Raw genomic sequence first — 18,414 nt, forward strand, 5'->3', positions numbered from 1 at the left:
AAAGTGAAATGTTTCTATCAGGATTTAGCCTATCCTTTAGTTTTCTGTCTATAGTACTGGGTCCAAGGGTAGCTTAAAATCAGAGATGAGGAAGAATTTTGCCTTCACTTCTGTTTTCTATTATTGCATTTATCAGTTCATTCACTGTACATAGGTTCTTAAAAGCTTTGGGAGTATAATGATGGAAGAGTAAGTATTAGACACATATGTGTTTCTTTAAATCTCTTTATGATGGAAATGAGATAGAGAATCAGACATTTTATTTCTTTCGAGATTTGTCAGGACATCTTTTAGTTATGTCACCTCAGGACATTCGATTTCATATCATGACAATACAATTAAATAGTTAAGAGACAGCTTGAAAACAAGGAAGCACAAAAAAATTCATCTCATTAAAATATACCTAAAGATTAAATGTGAATTTAATTTTAGTTTTGTAAATTTTTTACATCATCTGATTTTACCTGAACATTATTTTACATTAGAAGGATTTTATAGAAAAAGAATTCCTAATTCTGACTACCACTGCCTAATTTACTCACAGTAAGTTTTATTCTTGTGTTCTGCAGGAAGACATCAGCATGTCTCTTGTCTTGTACAATAAGTCATACCACTGAGCATACTTGCACAGTAAATGATTTTGTATAATAGACAGCATTACGTACCTAAGTACCCATGAGCAGGTGTTAAAATTGGAAGCATGTGAAGTATTCTTTTTTGGTAGGAAATAAGTTGCCAGTAGCAAACTCTTCAGGCTGAACAGGGATTCTCTTTCATAGAATAAATAAGTATACACACACACACACACATATATATATGTACCTACATATATATATACATATTTATATACATATACAAATATATATATATGAGATTAAGAAATATGGGATTTATATATATCTATATCTGTTCAGGTAGATAGATAGATAGATAGATAATCTAAATATCATTTCAAAATAGTAAGATAGGTGCTTGATTGAACCTCACCAGTCTCAGGATTTCCAGAAACCTCTTCCTGATTACCGTTTCTTCTTTGTAATACTATTCTTCCTTAGCTGCCTTTGTCTTTAAATTTTAAAGTATTGTATTTCTCAATTTCCTGATGCCTTATACCACCACTTGCAATGTCTGACTACTCTTGGGTTAACATTCATAGAGACATGTAATGCACTCCCATGAATAGACTGATTCCCCACACTCCCTGTCTAATAAATAGCTCTGTAAAATGTTTGCTTGCTCTTATCTCCCAAATTCGCGTTGTTTATAATTATAAACTTAATAATATTAAATATCCCCCGCTATACTTAGTATATCTGATTTATCAAAGTTATGTTCAGTGTGAACTGTCATAATTGTTGAACCATGTGAATATAAGCAAATTTCGGGGAGGAAAGAATCAAGGTAAGAAGTTCCAAGAAGCAGTTGAAGAGAAGAGGAGTCCTAAGACAATATGATATTCAAAAAGGAGAGCTAAAAGTAAATTTTGAGTACATGATGTCATTATTTAAAACAGCTGAATGTGTAAATATGTGGGCATCTTTTAAGAAAATAGTATTTTTCACCAAAATGTTCTCAATTTGATTTGAGAATGTACTATTTATCGTTTTTCCCATGCTTACAATCCCCAGCACCAAATCCAAATCAAGTTTTGGATACAATTTTTAGATGTTTAATATGAATTTAAGATTTTTACTTTTGTTATGACATCTAAATATATTTGCATGTTATTGCTTATTATAATTATACATAGTAGACAAATATTATAAACATAAATATATGAAGTGAGTTAGTTTTATTTAGATTTATATGCTCATATTTATATCACCTTCATTCTTGAGTATGTTTCCCCATATAATTTTCTTTTGTATGCATCTACTTTGTTATTATGCGGTTTTTGATTTTTGCTTATCAGATTGTGCCTTTATTGCGCCCTCAGTATTGTACTGTGATTTACTAAAATCCCCATTAATAGACATGATATGATTTTTAGCATTATCATAAGTTGATCTGAGATGGAGAATAACTTAGAAATTAACTTTAATTGCCTAAACTGCCTAATTCCTGATAATTCAATCACAGAAAAATTTTAAATTCATTGTTCACAGTCATGATACTACGAAAGGAAAGTTTACATCTCACTGGTATATGAAATTCAGTGTAATGTAACTCCTGTTATTTCCTTATTTTCATTAACTAGTTAGTAAGAATATTCACATATTCCCAGCAATTGTGATAAAATATTTCTAGGAAAAATGTGTTGTTACCACATATTGTTGCACTGTAATCTCACTAGGAATAAATGACAGAAAGAAAATACTGATGTCTTTCTGGAAAAATCACAGGACAATTTTGCTGATCAGAAAGCTACAATAGCAGCATCCCCATTTGTGCTTCTGAATATGCTTTTCCATTCTCTAGAGGAAGATTAGCCACCCACTGGAGTCTCAGTAACTAAACAGGATGAATACATTCCAGAGGAAATGGCACCCATTTTTCTTCCTCTTTTTTTTTCACACTTCAGGGACCTGACAACTGTACAAAGTGCTCACATTTTAAGGATGGCCCGAACTGTGTGGAAAAGTGTCCAGATGGCTTACAGGGGGCAAACAGTTTCATTTTCAAGTATGCTGATCAGGATCGGGAATGCCACCCATGCCATCCAAACTGCACCCAAGGGTAAGCAACTTGACTGGTCAAAAACTCAATCATGTACATATTGCTAATCAAAAGGTGCATACATGCATCTTTATCCCTGACACAGTCTACTGAATATATAATATTCTCATGCAAAATTCTATTCGTCTGTATATTTTATGGTAATTTTAAGAGAAATCCTTTCTACAAAAATGCTTTATGGAATCGAATTTATACCCTCTAAAATATTTCTGTTTAATATTTTCCTGTAACTTCTGTGGACACCTTCATGAAGCTGGTATCGGGTATACTTTGTATGAAATGTAGAAATTCTTCCAGATTTCACTGGAGATTAAATATATCAGTAAATACAAGTAATCATATTGTATCCGTGCCTAATAAATCTTTAATAGAGAGTTTCTGTTTCTGTTTCTTTGTTGTTATAATCAGCTTAAATTGAGAATCTCTCTTTGATAAATGCTGCCTTATTTTCCTCCTTCAACAAAATATAAGCAAAAGCAGTGATGGTAGAAAAAAAAAAGGAACCTAGTGAGATGCATACTGATAAAAATACAAGTACATATTGTGAAAGTGATTCTATTATACGTTAACCTGTAACCTAGTGTTTCTCTACCTGATATAGGACAATTCAAAGATGGGTACACATTTTTCTATTTTTCAAAAGGATGCATTGTAAAATGAATAATAATTAGATTACCTTTGATATCGATAACAGTTGAATAACAAAGACATTACAGAAAGAAGAAAAGCACTGAACTATAAAAGAAACAGTCACTTCATCTAACAAATCCCAACAACTACTTCTTTCAAAGACAGCAAATCTATAAGAACTTTTCCTTTTCTTTCTCTGGAAGGTGAATAAATTTAGAATCAAGAGCAGTTTCACATGCTCCATCCTCCTTCTGCCCAAAAAGCCTCTTCTCCATTGTGAGTGCCCACACACGTGTACACACACGTACAAACACACACACACTTATTGTGGAGAATTATCTTGGGTACTTCAGATCTGGCAGGAAAGTATGAGATTCCCTAAAGAGATTTTCTGCCAGATTAAGGCTGGCTGTTAGGGGATATTGAAGAAGTTAAACAAGCAACATCATTTTCTGCCAGGAGGACATCAGTTTGCAGATGCTGCTACAGTTTCCTGCAGGTCAAGAAATCAGCTTAAGTCACTCTGTGCAGGGGCAGATCCTCAAAAGGTAAAGTAATAGTCTTCCATTCAAATTCAAATTCAGCTTGGAAGAGCTAATGCCACCTCATTGGTGTACACATAAGCACATATTGAGGACGTGCAATAGTCACATAGACACTGCTTCAAGGAAATTAGAAAGAATAAGCCGCTCCCCTGCCGAGTTCTTGGCACACTTCAGTTTAGGGTATTTCATGAAGATACTGGTACCGCCGGAGCAGAAGAGTCAGCAACAGAAAGGGAAAACTTTGCCTGCTAAAATAATCATCCACAAGAGGGTTTTATTGTTTTGCAGCTAAAATTAAACCAGTAAATTATTCAATATAATGTTGATGTCAACAGCTGTTGCCATTCAAAATGAGACCTTTTGCTGTTTTTGCAAATCTAATTACAACATAGCCATTAGGGATATGAAAGAGCGATCACAGAGCCATACATAGTCTAGATGTGTGGCTGGTGTGTCTTCCTCTCAGTCCTTTTAAATCATGATTATATCATAAAAGACATGATATATAGTGGGGGAAAAGTAGAAGGAGGGACAACGAAGAGATCAATTCACCACCGTAATAAAAGTTGGGTGTCAGCCAAAAGGGAGGATGACGGTGTAACAGGAAACAAATCTGACCAGATCACTTGGGAACCCTAGTCAATAAAAAGATGGCTTTAAATTCACTGCTGCAGAATGATGGTGAGATAATTTGAATAGCGTACTACCTGGCATCTTCTAAGGTAAATGGGTTCTGTAATGACTGACTTAATCCTGATGGTTTCTTGTCTTTGTTTTCATTTAGCTTCCTGCCATCCTTTTTCTAATAGCCTCCATGTTGTCTGGGTTCACTCACTTCATAAAAGTTTGTGGTCTCAGCCCCAGAATGTGCCTAAGTCCTCCTCTGTACACTACTGCAGTGCAGCACTGTGCTTTGAGATCTTTTTAATGAAGCAATGAGGCGCTCTATGCCATCAGTCCTTTCCTTTCAAATTGAGCGTGTAGAGATAGAATCTTTCCCTAGAAAGATCATAGGGGCAGTAGGGATGTTGGGACGAGTGACTATTTTTATGCCTAAACACACCTAATAACTGACCTATCAGTAAGCCTGAGCTCACCAGGCCAACTCCACTTTGGAAAACAGCTTTTCTTTTATATGCCAATATTGTGTCAGCTCGATAATTGAGGAACCAAGTTAATAGAAATAGTCTTTCAAATCACATTTTTCAGAAGGAAGTGCTTACTTTGAGTACTGTTTAATGATTTCTGAAACTAAAATTATCTATGTAATACCGTAAAAGCACTTTTACTACTCTAAAACTGCATTAAATGTATTGGCTCTAATAAGTTCTTTAGATAATTTTTAAAATAGGTGACCATTTATCTAGCACCTATGAGGAAAGTCTCACTAATATTCGTAGAGGAAAAAAAATAATAACATCGTCTCTTCTTACCTTGACTAGAGGACTTTTTTTAAGCAGCTTTTCTCATTTCATTCATTCTTCAACTTTGTTATATTGAACACCTACTGTGTATCACATACAGTGGTAGCTAAGTTCAGAAATAAGCAAGACACAGCTCTTGATCACTAGGAAGTCCCAGTCCAGTGAATTTTTATTCTTATAATTTATCTCCTTCCATTAGAGATCCCTATCTGTATTTTGAAATGATTAGCAAGAATTTAAAACTTAGAAATGATATTCATATTTGAAATTAGCTAGATAGAAAGTTTAAAAGAGGACTTGTAGACTAAATTTCATATGCGGTTGAGTAGTCGTAAGGGCAAAGGTTATAGTTTCTTTACTAACATCACTTGAATGTTAATTTTTGCTTTGAGATGTGAACTGGGATATTTATTTTTTATAGGGCATCTTTTAAAAATTTCATTAAAGGTTTTTAGTAATATTAGAATCATGATTTGATGCTATTAAATTTTCTATTATGCCTTAATATTTTTCTAATCAATTCTTTTTATATTTTTAAATGTATGTACTGAAAGAATTTCCATTGTTAGAACAAAAGAAGGGGCGCTTGTGGAATTATTGTCAGTACTTTTGTAATGAAATTTTAAAATATTCTTGCGTTTTAATTTCAAAATGTAGAGACGATTTTGTCAAAATGTCTCAACTGTGTTCCTTATATGAGTATATCAAGGTGTTTATAAATCAGTAAGTATGAGCAAATGTTGAACACAGCTCAATATTTGGAATTCCAGTTTTTTAAATAAATTAACATGTTATAGTTTCTCCTTCTGAACTTTCTGTGAAATTTCTGCTTTAGAACACCAATTATCTAGAGAGTTGTATTATTCCACATCCTTATTCAGTCTCTTATTTGGGATTTTGACTCTTCAAAAGTTTTATGTTTCCATTATTCTTTGATTTTCCTGAATCAATATAAATTGCACATGCTAATGAGTTGCTTATATAAAGTACAATGAGTTGAAAGAGAATATACATCTTTAAATACAGTGACTTGTATTTAGAAAAAATGGAGCCACACTTATTTTTCTTTGTCTTCCATTTTTCTTTTATCCTCAACTTATAAATACCTTTAAATCTCAAATATCCTACAAAATCTCCTAGACAAACTTTCTTGACCTCATAGCCTGCCTTCTCAGTAGCTCCTCCCTTTTCCTTTGCTTCTGTTCTCTTATTTGCAACTTGCTTCTCAACTCACAGCAGCCTAAATTCTAGTGACCTTGAGTATGACAACTAACATACTCTTAGTAGTTCTTTCACTAGACCTCTTTTGCACTTGACAGTGATTGATGATCATCCATTTCCTGAAGTTTTTTCATGAGTTGGCTTCCATGATACTGCAGTTGATTTTACTGTCATATTTTCCTATGTTTCTGGCAGATGAGCTCATCTTATGTCACTTACTAATTATTGGAGTTCCTTGGGTTTCAGTCTCAGTCTCTGCTTTTCTCACTTTAAAGATCCTTCTTCAGCCATCACATCCACTTACATGATTTCAGCCTCCTCCTGTATGCTGCTTCAGAACCCGCTCCTTGTACTCATGCCTCCCACTTCCTGCTCCCCCACCCCCACACCCCCTCTCCTCCACCAGACTCATCTTTCCAGCTGCCGAAGAACATTTCTAGCTAGATGTAGGAAAACTACACTAAACTCTCGCTACCTAAAACTGAAACTGTCAACCCCTGCTCTCGGAACACACAACACACAAAGGAAGGTGTTCCTCCTCTTGCATTCTCTCACTGATGGTACCACTATTCTCAAAGTTAGAAGTGTGAGTATTTAACTCCTCTGATCGTTCCACTTCCATCATCAAATCAGCCATCAACTACTTTTTGTTTTTTCGTCCGTTTGTTTTTTCCCATACCTTTCAAGGTACTCGCCAGATCTGTCCCTTTACCTCTATCCTATTTACCATTTCCCTAGTTTGCTCTTTTATCATGACTTACAGAGACTAAATAAAACAGTCTCTGCCAAAGGAATCTGTCTGGCTCCCGGCTGGCTAGCCTTCACAGGGCAAAGAGGTCCATGTATGACACAAATCTAACAATTTCACAACTTCTTTAAAACCCTGCAGTGGTTTCCCATTAAGTTTGTTCCTAAGCAAACAGTCTTCAAGTTCTGGTTCCTTTCTAATGATCTAGCTTCTTTTTTTTCTTTCTCCCTGTTGCCTCATGTGCTGTTCTCTAACTGTTCAGAATTATTTGTGTCTGTTCATATACACTCTACCCTTCCTCAGGTCTGTGCTTTTGCTCCTGCTGTTTCTTACCCCTTAGAAATTATTGCCACCCCCATCCTGGTTCTCAGGACTCTGAACTCTGAACTTCACCTTCCTAACTTCTCCATGAAGGTGGCCACAACTTTCTGAAACTGTGTGTCTCTCCTCCACACTCTCCTAAGTCACTCATTCGTGTTCCTCATATTTATCATATTATACGATACACATCTGTTTATGCATCTGTGTCCTTCATTAAATTTTGAGCTCTTTAAGAATAGGAAAAGTGACTAATTCATCATTCCCCCCCCCCCCCCCCAGTTCCTAGAATAGTAGGAACACTTAGTAGGCATGTGACACAGTTTTATTTTTAATGGATGAATGAAGAGCTTTTATTATTCACACTTTCCCCTCAAGTTAAATTTTACTTTCAAATATTTTTATCTTTCAAAGGTTATAATAACGACAGATTACAAACTAACCATAGCTTTCAGATTATCACTTGGAAATAAGTAGACTATTAGTTTTACAAAAATGGCAATACTGTACTTTAAAAAAAGGGTTTTGAAGAAGATATAATAGGAAACTAGAAAAAAATAAGTCCTTCAGAATAGAATAAAAGAAAACCAATTTGCAAACTTTTATACCAGTTATTTTTTATTTTTAGCAGTGGTTTTGATTATGAATTTTGGAACCAATTCAATGCTATGTGCACTATATTTTTATTTTAATTTTTATTTCTTATTTGCTTTTTTCTGAAAGACTTTTTCACAGTGTATTTCATGTATTTCTATACATTAAAATTTTCTGGGCCACTCAAAGCCAATCCTCAAAAGAATAATAGTTTTCCACCTAGTAGGAATGTTATAACTGATATTGATGAAGCAGAAAAATAGTGACTTAATTATTATTACACATAGTCATATTTGTTTACCAACGTTACAGAGTTTGCTAAAGATATAATGGACAGTGTGGCCTTATACATGAGCACCTTATTCCTTCATTACATAATGATTTTAACTTAAGTTTCTTTTTCAATTTTGGAAATTAGAATTTGGAAAAAATATTACCAGCAGAATTAGACGGTTCAATAAATCGTAGCTGTACAAGGAATCTCGATAATGCACTGGAGCTATATGTCTTTAATGAGAAAAAAGGGAAAGAAATGCAATTCAAATTCATTGGCAAATGGAAGAAATAATATTTGTATAATACTTCAAAATCAGAATTCTGTGTACTTATATAAATTTACTTATATAAATTTACTTGGATTCTTTAGTTACCTGAGTCTCAATTTATTCATTTCCTTGAGGAGTACTTATTTATTTCTTACTGTTTGAGTTAAACATTATGGCAGTTTAAAAACCTGTTTGCATTTGGCTGTTATGGCACTGTTCTTTTAAAAGCAAGTGTCAAGATAAACTGCAGTATGGCAAAACCAGTTAATTTGCTTTTTAAATGAATTCATGTTTAAAGATAAGTATGTTTTAAAGACAGTCACAGCCAAGGAATGGAATAATGTGATTATGTAAAATATCCATGAGAATATCATTAAAGCATGTTAACTCATTTTCTGCTAAAATCAATCTTTAATGAACATTAAGCATCAGGTTATTATATTACGTTGAATAGCTCGTTTCCTTTTTTGTTGATTTTGTTTTTTACTTCAATTTAAAGCCTTTTGGAAGAAACCATATACCTGAAACCAATTATAGCCATTGAAATATCAAGTTATTCATCAAGACATGTAATTATGAATGATGCACATGAATGTAAAGTATTAGAAATGAGCAATATGTGTTTGGAAGTTATCCACAGAAACAGCGTACAGTTTCCTTTACTTTGGACTTATTTCTTTGCATTCCATTTGTGTGGTATTTGCAATTTATTTCTGGGTCACCACCAAGTATAGTGATCTTCTCACTAGCTTTAAATCCACGATATTCAAAAATTGTCTAATAACTATAATTGAGAGTTTGACACAGTCAGTATTTGTCTTATTGATTATTTTAAAAATGACTAATTTTCCTCTTCTTGTATTTTTAAAATTTGGATCTTCTGCAGGTGCATAGGCTCAAGTATTGAAGACTGCATCGGCCTGATGGATAGGTACTTGGTGTGCTTGCTTCCCATGTTCTTCCTCCGAGGCTCCGTGTGTGAGCACTGGTGCATGTGTGTGCATGCCACTGTGAATGGAGAATGATGGTTTCTGTTCTGTAATTGCCTGCAGGTGTAGCGGTCCCACTAGTCATGACTGCATTTACTACCTTTGGACGGGCCATTCCACTTTACCACAACATGCTAGGTAACATCTACCATGTTTCCATTTTGTCACTCAAATCCTTTCCAAATTGTCATGGATAAAAAAGTACTAACCAGTTGGGTGAAATTTATAATATGTTAAGTTAGGGAGTTATGAGAGAAGCATGTAACCCTTTACTTTTCAAGACCCATTCCTTACCTTTTCTTCCTTTTTATTCATTATGATTTTAGAATCCAAATTAGTAATATCATTGATTTTTAATTTTGTACAATTTAAACAAGATTTTAAATATTAATCTAGAACTTTAATAGAGTCATTATGTTCTTAATTATGTAGATGATTGAAAAAATATTTTTAAGGGCATAATTTGCAAAAGTTGATCTGTTTTTGTAAGGTGTTTGTTTCTTGATTCAATTTCTGAGTTTACTTTATTTTGAAATGGTTGGCATAGTTCCTAGGCATCAGAATTACTATAGACTAAGGGCAGTGTAGGAAATATTTTGTGCAGGTGAAAGTACAAGTTAGCATTCAAAAACAAAATCATTCACTAATGTTTATACAAAAACCTATTCATAAATGTTGGTCGTGGTTTTATTCAAAATCACCAGGAGATTACTGGAACCTAGAAATTACTCAAATGTCTTTTAATTTTGGTATATCCATACATGGTAACATTACTTAGCAATAGAAAGGAACAAACTGCTGGCATATACAAAACATGGATGGATCTCAAAAGCATTAAGCTAAATGAAAGAAGCTAGACTTAAAAGAATACATACTATAGGAGTCCATTTATATGGCATTCTGGAAAAAGCAGACCTGTGGAGACAGAAATCAATCAATGTTGCTGGGAACTGGGGGGTGGGAGATAAGGTTGACTACAAAAGGTCATGAGGAAATTTGGGGAGTGATGGAACTCTTCTGTATCTCGATAGTGGGGATGGTTACACTAATACATGGGCTTGTACATTAAAAAGAATGAATTTTACTGTATATAAATTAAACCTCAATAAATTTGACTTTAAAACATCTCATATTTAGGAAAATAGTGACTTTACAATGTTATGTGGAAATATTGTTAGCTTTCTTTATGAAACAAATTAATTATATCTTTGGAAGAGAGAAAATAGTGCTAAATTACAATTAGCAAAGTAACTGGTTTGGATAAAGCACTGCCTTTTAATGTAAACTTTTGATTGAAATATAACATATAGTATAAAAATACATAAAACATAAGTGTAAAGCTCAGTCAATTTGTGTAATGAAACATTTGTGTAATTATCAGTCAGATCAAGAAAAAGAATAGTATCAGAACCAGAAACACTTCTTGTGCCCCATTCTGAGGGTGACGACTGACCTGAATGCTAACTACATAGGTCAGTTTGCCTGTTTTTGTGTGTATCGATATATAAGTTGAATCATGTACTATGTACTCTTTATGTCTGACTTCCTTTGTTAAAATTACATTTATGAGATTCATCTGTGTTATGTAATTTAGTTGTAGTTTTTTTTCAGTTATATGGTATTTTGCCTTTAAGTGTTTTTAAAACAGTCAAATGAGTGGTATGTCTTATTAATAAATTATTTTAATGAAGGAAATAGAGAAATTAAACTCTAAATTCTAAAAAGAATGCGATAGAGTTAAGTGATTTATACAACAGTGGCACTTTGGCATTTGGGCACAATCAAGACCAGTTAGTACAGTTGTTTAGAGCAAGGTCAAATTATGGGGAAAAACATCAATTAGAGAGAGACAGAGAGAGAGAGGGAGGGAAAGAGAACCTAAGGCCCAAACTGCAGTTTTATACGCTAACGTCTATTGTAACCGTATATATGAAATATTTTTTTCTCCTTGAGACTTTGGTTAAGTCACTGTACTATCATTTGAAGCATGTTTTCACGTTTGTTTTGATGATTTTTTATAATTATCACAGCCAGTTAACACGAGGTGATGTAGTATGGTGGTTAAGTTTGCTGTCTTTGGAATCAGATTTTCTGTGTTCAAAGCCAGGTTCTACCATTTTTCAGATGGAACTTAGGTAAGTTCCTTAAATTCTCTGAGCTCCACTTTCTTCATTATACAATAGGAATATTAATATCATTCATAAATTGGCTGTGAAGATTGAATGAGTCTAGAAAACAGTGCCTGGTTTAGATAAATCACTCAATAAATGTTATTACTTATTATTTCTCTAGATATCAAATAGTTTAAATGTTGAGGATGGAGGAACATACCCCTCCAGGGGGAGAGTCTGTCAGAGCCACCCAGGGAGCTTTGATATGTCCCTCCACCCCTTTGATAGTCCTTTGAAGGAAGGGAGGACATTTCTTCATCTCGAGAATCACTGTCGTAGCGAGGACCACAGGTACCGATGGCAGTAGGTCACAGGCAGAGACAAATGTGGAGACAGAGAAAGGGTTAAAACCATAGTGATAGATGGCTTATGGCTTTCAATTGTAGTACTTGAGGTTATACAACTCAAAATCATAGTGTATCTTAGATTTAATATTTCCAACATTTAAACAAAAGTGATTTGGGAATTCTCAGCCCTATTGCTTGTGCAGATACCCAGGCCAGTCCCTATAGTCTCAGACTAATACACCTAATTCAGATTAGTTTTGTCATAAATAGATGACCATGACCAGTAGCAGCATAGAGATTGTACAGTTCAGCCCATCATTACAATGAAAAATCACCTGTCGGCCTTTGTGCAGTTGAAGAGCAGAGGTTCTTAAACGTGAAAGCCTGGGTTCAAGTATTGACTCTACAGTAGTTTTTATCTGTAAAATGGGGACAATACTGGTAATTTTTTAAATGGGAATTCTTACACCTCACAAAATTGCTGTGAAGATTAACTGTGAAAATGCAAAGGAGCCATTATCTAGTATACGTTCACTGGTGGTGTTTATGACTCTAGTTGAAATATTAGCAAAATAATCTTTTTAAAAATCTCATGAGGTTGTGTTCTATTAATATTTTATATCAGGGCATTAATCCAATAGTTCAATGGCTATGGAATTAACACATCAAAATTTCTCAGGTTTAAGTACTTAAATTTTGTATTGTATAAGGATAATAACAATTAATATAAAAATATAATCTAAGTATAATGATTTCAAAGACTTGGTAGTAGGTAACTGCTCCTTTTCGAAAACTCTAGATATCTTTAATTAATATCTGTTTTGAACTTAAATTTAAAGCAGTGTGACTCTGTTCTTCAGTTGTATTGACTTGTTGGAATTGATTGACTTGTCGGAGGCTGTTTAAAAGGCAATTTGGAATTTACATGAAAGATTTAGCTTGGACACTTTGGAAAAGTATTTATGACCACGCAGCATTTTGACATGGATTGGATGAGAAGTAAAGTAACAAGTTTCTCCTTTTTCGGGTCCTTAGTATTGCAGTAAATGCTTATCTCTCTGAAATGGGGTGGGTATGTATTTAATTGAAAGCAGGGAACCAGTCTAGTAATATTTCAGGTCATTTTCCATTTTTAAACTCCATCACTGTTTTTTTTTTAAGATTCTATCTTGATTGATTAAAGTAAATCTTACATAATAGGAGGAGAAAAATATGATAGAAAATAATTATTTTAAGTTTCATAAACCATGTTTTAACTCGGAGATTATCCAAAGCCTAGTTTTCTTTTAGTCACAGAAAATTACATTAAGCACATCAGTGTGGCCATTTCAAGACATTTAGGGTTCATACTCCCTACTGCCCCATTATGCTGCAATCTGTTTCCTAAACTAGCAGGAAAAGAGATTGAAGATTTAAATGAAAACAGGTGAAATGTTTCCAATCTTGATGGACTTTCATTTTCTAAGCAGTGTTATTCTTTCCCGAGCCTGCAGTTTGTGAATTGGTTTTCCATACTCTATTTACCTTACAGGCTGCTGCTGGAATTTCTTCCAGGAAAATTGGACAGGATAGAATAGAATTTTTTTTTAACCTGTAGTCTCCATAATATGCTACTTATAATGAAAAAAATACTTGATATTTTGAAACGTCTCCATACTTTCCTTATCTGAAATAAATGCCTTAAAAATAGCATTTAGCTTTGATGCTCTTCCTTTTTCATCAAGGATCTTATGAAGAAATGTGTTCAAAAAGTTTATTATTAATATTATTATTCTTTTGTGTATGCTATTTATTTTAGCTTGCATATATGCTGTTTTCATATAGATTCTGATAAATAATGTATTAGATTCTATTCTATTTTAGTTTCTTTGTCAAACATATACCCAAAGCTTTTTAAAAATCTTAGTTTCTTACTCCATTAGAGCCTAAACTTGTTCATCTCAACAAACAAAGTCTCTATTGGCAAAGTGTTTTTTTTGTTAGTTAGCAATTCAAACTGTAAACTAATAATTTTTGTTGAATTTATGACAGAAATTATAACTACTAGGTATATGTTCAAGCAGTTTTATCTGGCTGTTTGTTTCAACTCAGTTATTCTAGATGCTTTGCAATATGAAATAAGGTAATTGAACTTAAACTCCCTAAATCTCAGGCAGATATTTGAAACATTTTGTATTTCTGTCACATTTTAATACCTGTGTCACACTTTTACTTTACAATATAGTGGTTATTACCTAAGAGGTCACATAATAGTTTATCCTTTAGTAGTGTGACCCCTGTGTGATATATGAAAGAGATGATGTGATATTCTTGGCACCACTTTCACAAATGGCACAATCTTTTTTCTTTGTTTGTTTTGCCCCCAAGGAACTTAATTCTTAACTTATGTTCAAATCGAATGGTCACAGTTGCCCGTAGATAGTTACCTTATTTGAGTGGCAGTTGTGTTATGATCCTTAAGTCCAGTAAATAAAAGTACACAGGCTTTTTATTATAAGTCTATCCTTAGTCCACCATGTTCTGTATATTAAATTTACTTTTGAATCAAAGAGTGTTCAAAGAGATGAAGAAGAGTGTGTAAATTTCTTCTTTTCCAGCTAATTTGGGTCCCACACTTTCCAGTACTCAGAAAATACCAAAATTGTCAAAGAAGCATAAGGCAAGAGTGAAAAATCTCAGCTCAGTTGTTGTTAATTCCTGTTCATGCAGTTATAGTGGTTATTTAAACAAAAGTATTTAGTGGTATAAGGTTGCATGAGTGGCTTTTATAATGATATCAAAATGCCCACACATTGTTACAAAGCTTTTACAGATTCTAGAAATATGGATATTAAACTCAAACCCACTGACTGTAAAAATGTGACCAGAAGTCATACTTATGGTCGGAGGTCAAAAGAGATTTTTAAGAGCGTTGACTTTAGAACTGTAGTAGAAAATCTAAAGATAGCAATATTGAACTGGGAAGATGTTTATTATACTAGCTAAGGGTCAGAGCAAGAATTCAGTGGATTGAGGGAACCACTATGAATATTTTTTCACTCTTTTCCATCAGCATCTTTCTACAGCGTAGAAATCATGGTGTTTGTAATTATTAGTTTCTGATCTGGAATGATGTCAGAACTGTCTTCAGTCAATTATCTCAAAATATCCTAAGCTTCATTGAAATTCATTACTGACAATCCAATGTCTTTTATTAAAAACGGAAGCAAAAAATGAAAGATATTCATGAAGCCTTGGCTTCTTTCTTCGTAGAAAGATATTTACAGTTTTAAAAGTACTTTGCATGTGTTTTTCCAATATTTGATCCCTGGCATTATTTTCTTATAAAGTACACTTTAGAAGTATAAGTGGATCATCAACTCAGGATTTTTATTTGGGATTTTAGTAGACTAGAATATTAAATTTTATTTCATAATATTTTTAATATCTTTCAGACTAAGAACTGTCTAAATTGCAAACAACTAAAAATATAAACCCATTGCAAACATTTCTGTAGCTACTATATATAGAGATACATTGACAATGTCCAAAGGAAGTGTAAAAAACTATATAAGTTTTCTATTACCGTGCAAACAATTACCATAAACTTAGCAGCTTAAAAACAGAAACAAAACCAAAAACACAGTTCTATAGGTAAAAGTACAGGCATGGCTGGGTTCTCTCCTTAGGATGTCACCAGGCTGAAATCAAGATGCTCTCTAGGCTATGTTCTCACCCAGAGCTTGGAGTCCTTTTCCAAGTTTACTCAGGTGGTTGCCAGAATCTGGGTCCTTGCAATTGTAGGACTGTGGCTCTTGTTTCATTGCTTATTCTTGCCTTGGGCATTCCTTGTTGTATAGTCTGTTCCATCTTCAAAGAGAGCAACATTATGCCAGTTTTCTCATTATTAAATTATTTAGTTTTTATCTCTCTGACCTCTAGACCCAAATTCAAAGGCACCTTGATTAGAACAGGCCCACCTGATTGCCTCCCTGTCTTAAGGTCAAGTGATTTGGGACCTTAATTACATCTGCAGCATCCATTTATAGCACACCTAGAATAGTATTTGATTGAATAACTGGGTGAATATATGTTTATACACTAGAGGCTGGAATCCTGGCGGCCAGCTTTGAATTCTGCCCTCTTTACCTGCCATAGTACTTTCAATGATCCCTTTCTTATTTCTTATTGTCCTGAAAGGAAGGAACTTTATTTCCGGTGTCCTATGCAACTTTTCCATATAAGAACACCTTTAAGTTTGAGAGAAATTTGTCTTACTACCTTCAAATAACTTATTCCTTGTTTGTCTGAAAAAGAGCCGAAAGCAAGCAATTAAAGTATTGTCTTAAAACTAAAACCTAGGTTCTTTTGTACATGTAAAACCAGGGTTCGTTTGTATATTTTTTTTCTAGAAGTTAAGGTCTTAATGTACAAATTGGTTCCAGGCATTCAATACCCTATTTGTGAGCAGTAACTCACAGTATAATTAGGATCAAACTGCCCCAATGTTAATGCCAAATTTATCGCCTTTCCATTTACTTATCAGATGGGTGAGTCTTCCCCAAGGGTTCTCTAGACTTACTCTGTTCAGTACTGTAACCACAGGCCACATGTGGTCATTGAGCACATTGAATACGGTTAAGACAAATCGAGATGTGTTGTAACTGTAAAATGTACGCTGGATTTTAAAGACATCATATGAAAAAAAGGAATGTAAAATATAAAATTTTGTCATATTGATTACCTGTTGAAATGCTAATAATGTTGGATATATTGGGTTAAATAAAATTTTACTATAATTTTATCCTTTAAAAATATGTCTACTAGAATATTTTAAATAACCATTTGCTTGCATTATATATCTGTTGGACAGCCCGACTCTAGAGCTGTCATCATAAAACTTGGACTTCTCTTATCAATGAAAACCTTTCATCATATACTCATCTATGCAGTTATATAAATAGAATTTATAACAGATATTTAAAAGGATGAAATAAAAATTTAATATAAACAGAAGCTATAAGATATTTTTTCTTGACCCCCCCCCACTATGGGGGTCACAGATTTTGATTCTAGAATGTGATATCTAGATGGAGAGGTAGTAGGCCTTTTTCTTATAAATATTTTGGTAACAGTTTTGAACACAGTAAGTATGGTGGCAGGAATGCTTTTTCATGTTCACAAAAGGATATTTATTTTATCATCTTCAATAGGTTGCAGATGGGATGTCAGACAATGACAAGGGGAAACATCTGTTTGCTTGAACCCACTGCATATACCTATAGATTTGTATGTGCCCACAGATCTTATAAATTTCTACAAGAGAAGACTAAAATATGATCATTTGGGTCTGCATTTAGAATTCCTAGTATTGTCTACTTTTTAAATTGAAAATGACTCAAAAAGACTTGGAATTATATTGCAAAGACTCTTAAAATTGCATTTTGTAGCCAATATTTCTATTAAAATAGTTTCAATTTGTTGTCATAAAGGAACAATACTTAAGCAGAAACATTTCTTAAGTATAGGTCAAAGTTTCTATTTTTATGCCTGATATATATATATATTCAAATATATATATATTCAAAAAGAGTCAAAGTGATTCCCCCATATAACTCAGGCATGAATTGGATTAGACCCTAAGTATCTTTTCTTTTTTTTACATTTCCTATTTAACTAAAGGAATCTAATTAACTGGGACCCCCTTCTGTGATGTGGTTACATAAAATGATATGTAGATATTAACTTAAATTGCTCTCTTCATGATTTTTTCTTATTACCTCAGCACGTTCCCTAACTGATCATTCTTTCATAAACATACAATTATTTTTCGTACTATGCATGTAGGCAGGAGCTAATTAACAGAGAGTGCTTTGATTTACCAATGAAATTCCTCACACTGATTTCATTCTTTGCTACCATCCCCCCTCAAACCAAAAATGATATAATTTCATTTTAATAATTTCGCAGTAACTCATAACCAACAAAAGAATGTTCAGGAAAGGGAAACCCACCTCTAATAAATGCTGAATACTTGTAGCCATTGCAATTTTTATAGCATTCTGTTCCTCTGCCCAGAGTAAAGCATTCCATATGCTTGAGTCATTTATGGAATAATTATAGATACTTTCAGTAGAATTAAAAATAAAACAGCAATAAAAAAACCTCTTACCATAAAAAGTTTACTTGTTGAAGGAAAAAAAAAAAACAAAACTCCTCCTTTTTTTAATGAAAAAAGAAAAATCTATTTCCAAAGTTGTTTGTTTCTTGAACCCCTGGATGCCAAA

General features: G+C 33.5%; 1 protein-coding gene across 1 annotated transcript in view; it reads left to right on the plus strand.

Annotated features, from left to right (window-relative positions):
- Positions 1–18,414, plus strand: part of ERBB4 (erb-b2 receptor tyrosine kinase 4) — a 1,095,516-nt gene that overhangs the window by 834,505 nt on the left and 242,597 nt on the right. The window contains exons 16-17 of the mRNA XM_057744756.1: positions 2,522–2,676; positions 9,588–9,632. Coding sequence (XP_057600739.1) covers positions 2,522–2,676; positions 9,588–9,632 — 200 coding nt within the window. The remainder of the gene's footprint in view (positions 1–2,521; positions 2,677–9,587; positions 9,633–18,414) is intronic.

The sequence above is a fragment of the Hippopotamus amphibius genome, chromosome 8 (genome assembly GCF_030028045.1).
Source record: "Hippopotamus amphibius kiboko isolate mHipAmp2 chromosome 8, mHipAmp2.hap2, whole genome shotgun sequence".
Lineage (NCBI taxonomy): Eukaryota > Metazoa > Chordata > Mammalia > Artiodactyla > Hippopotamidae > Hippopotamus > Hippopotamus amphibius.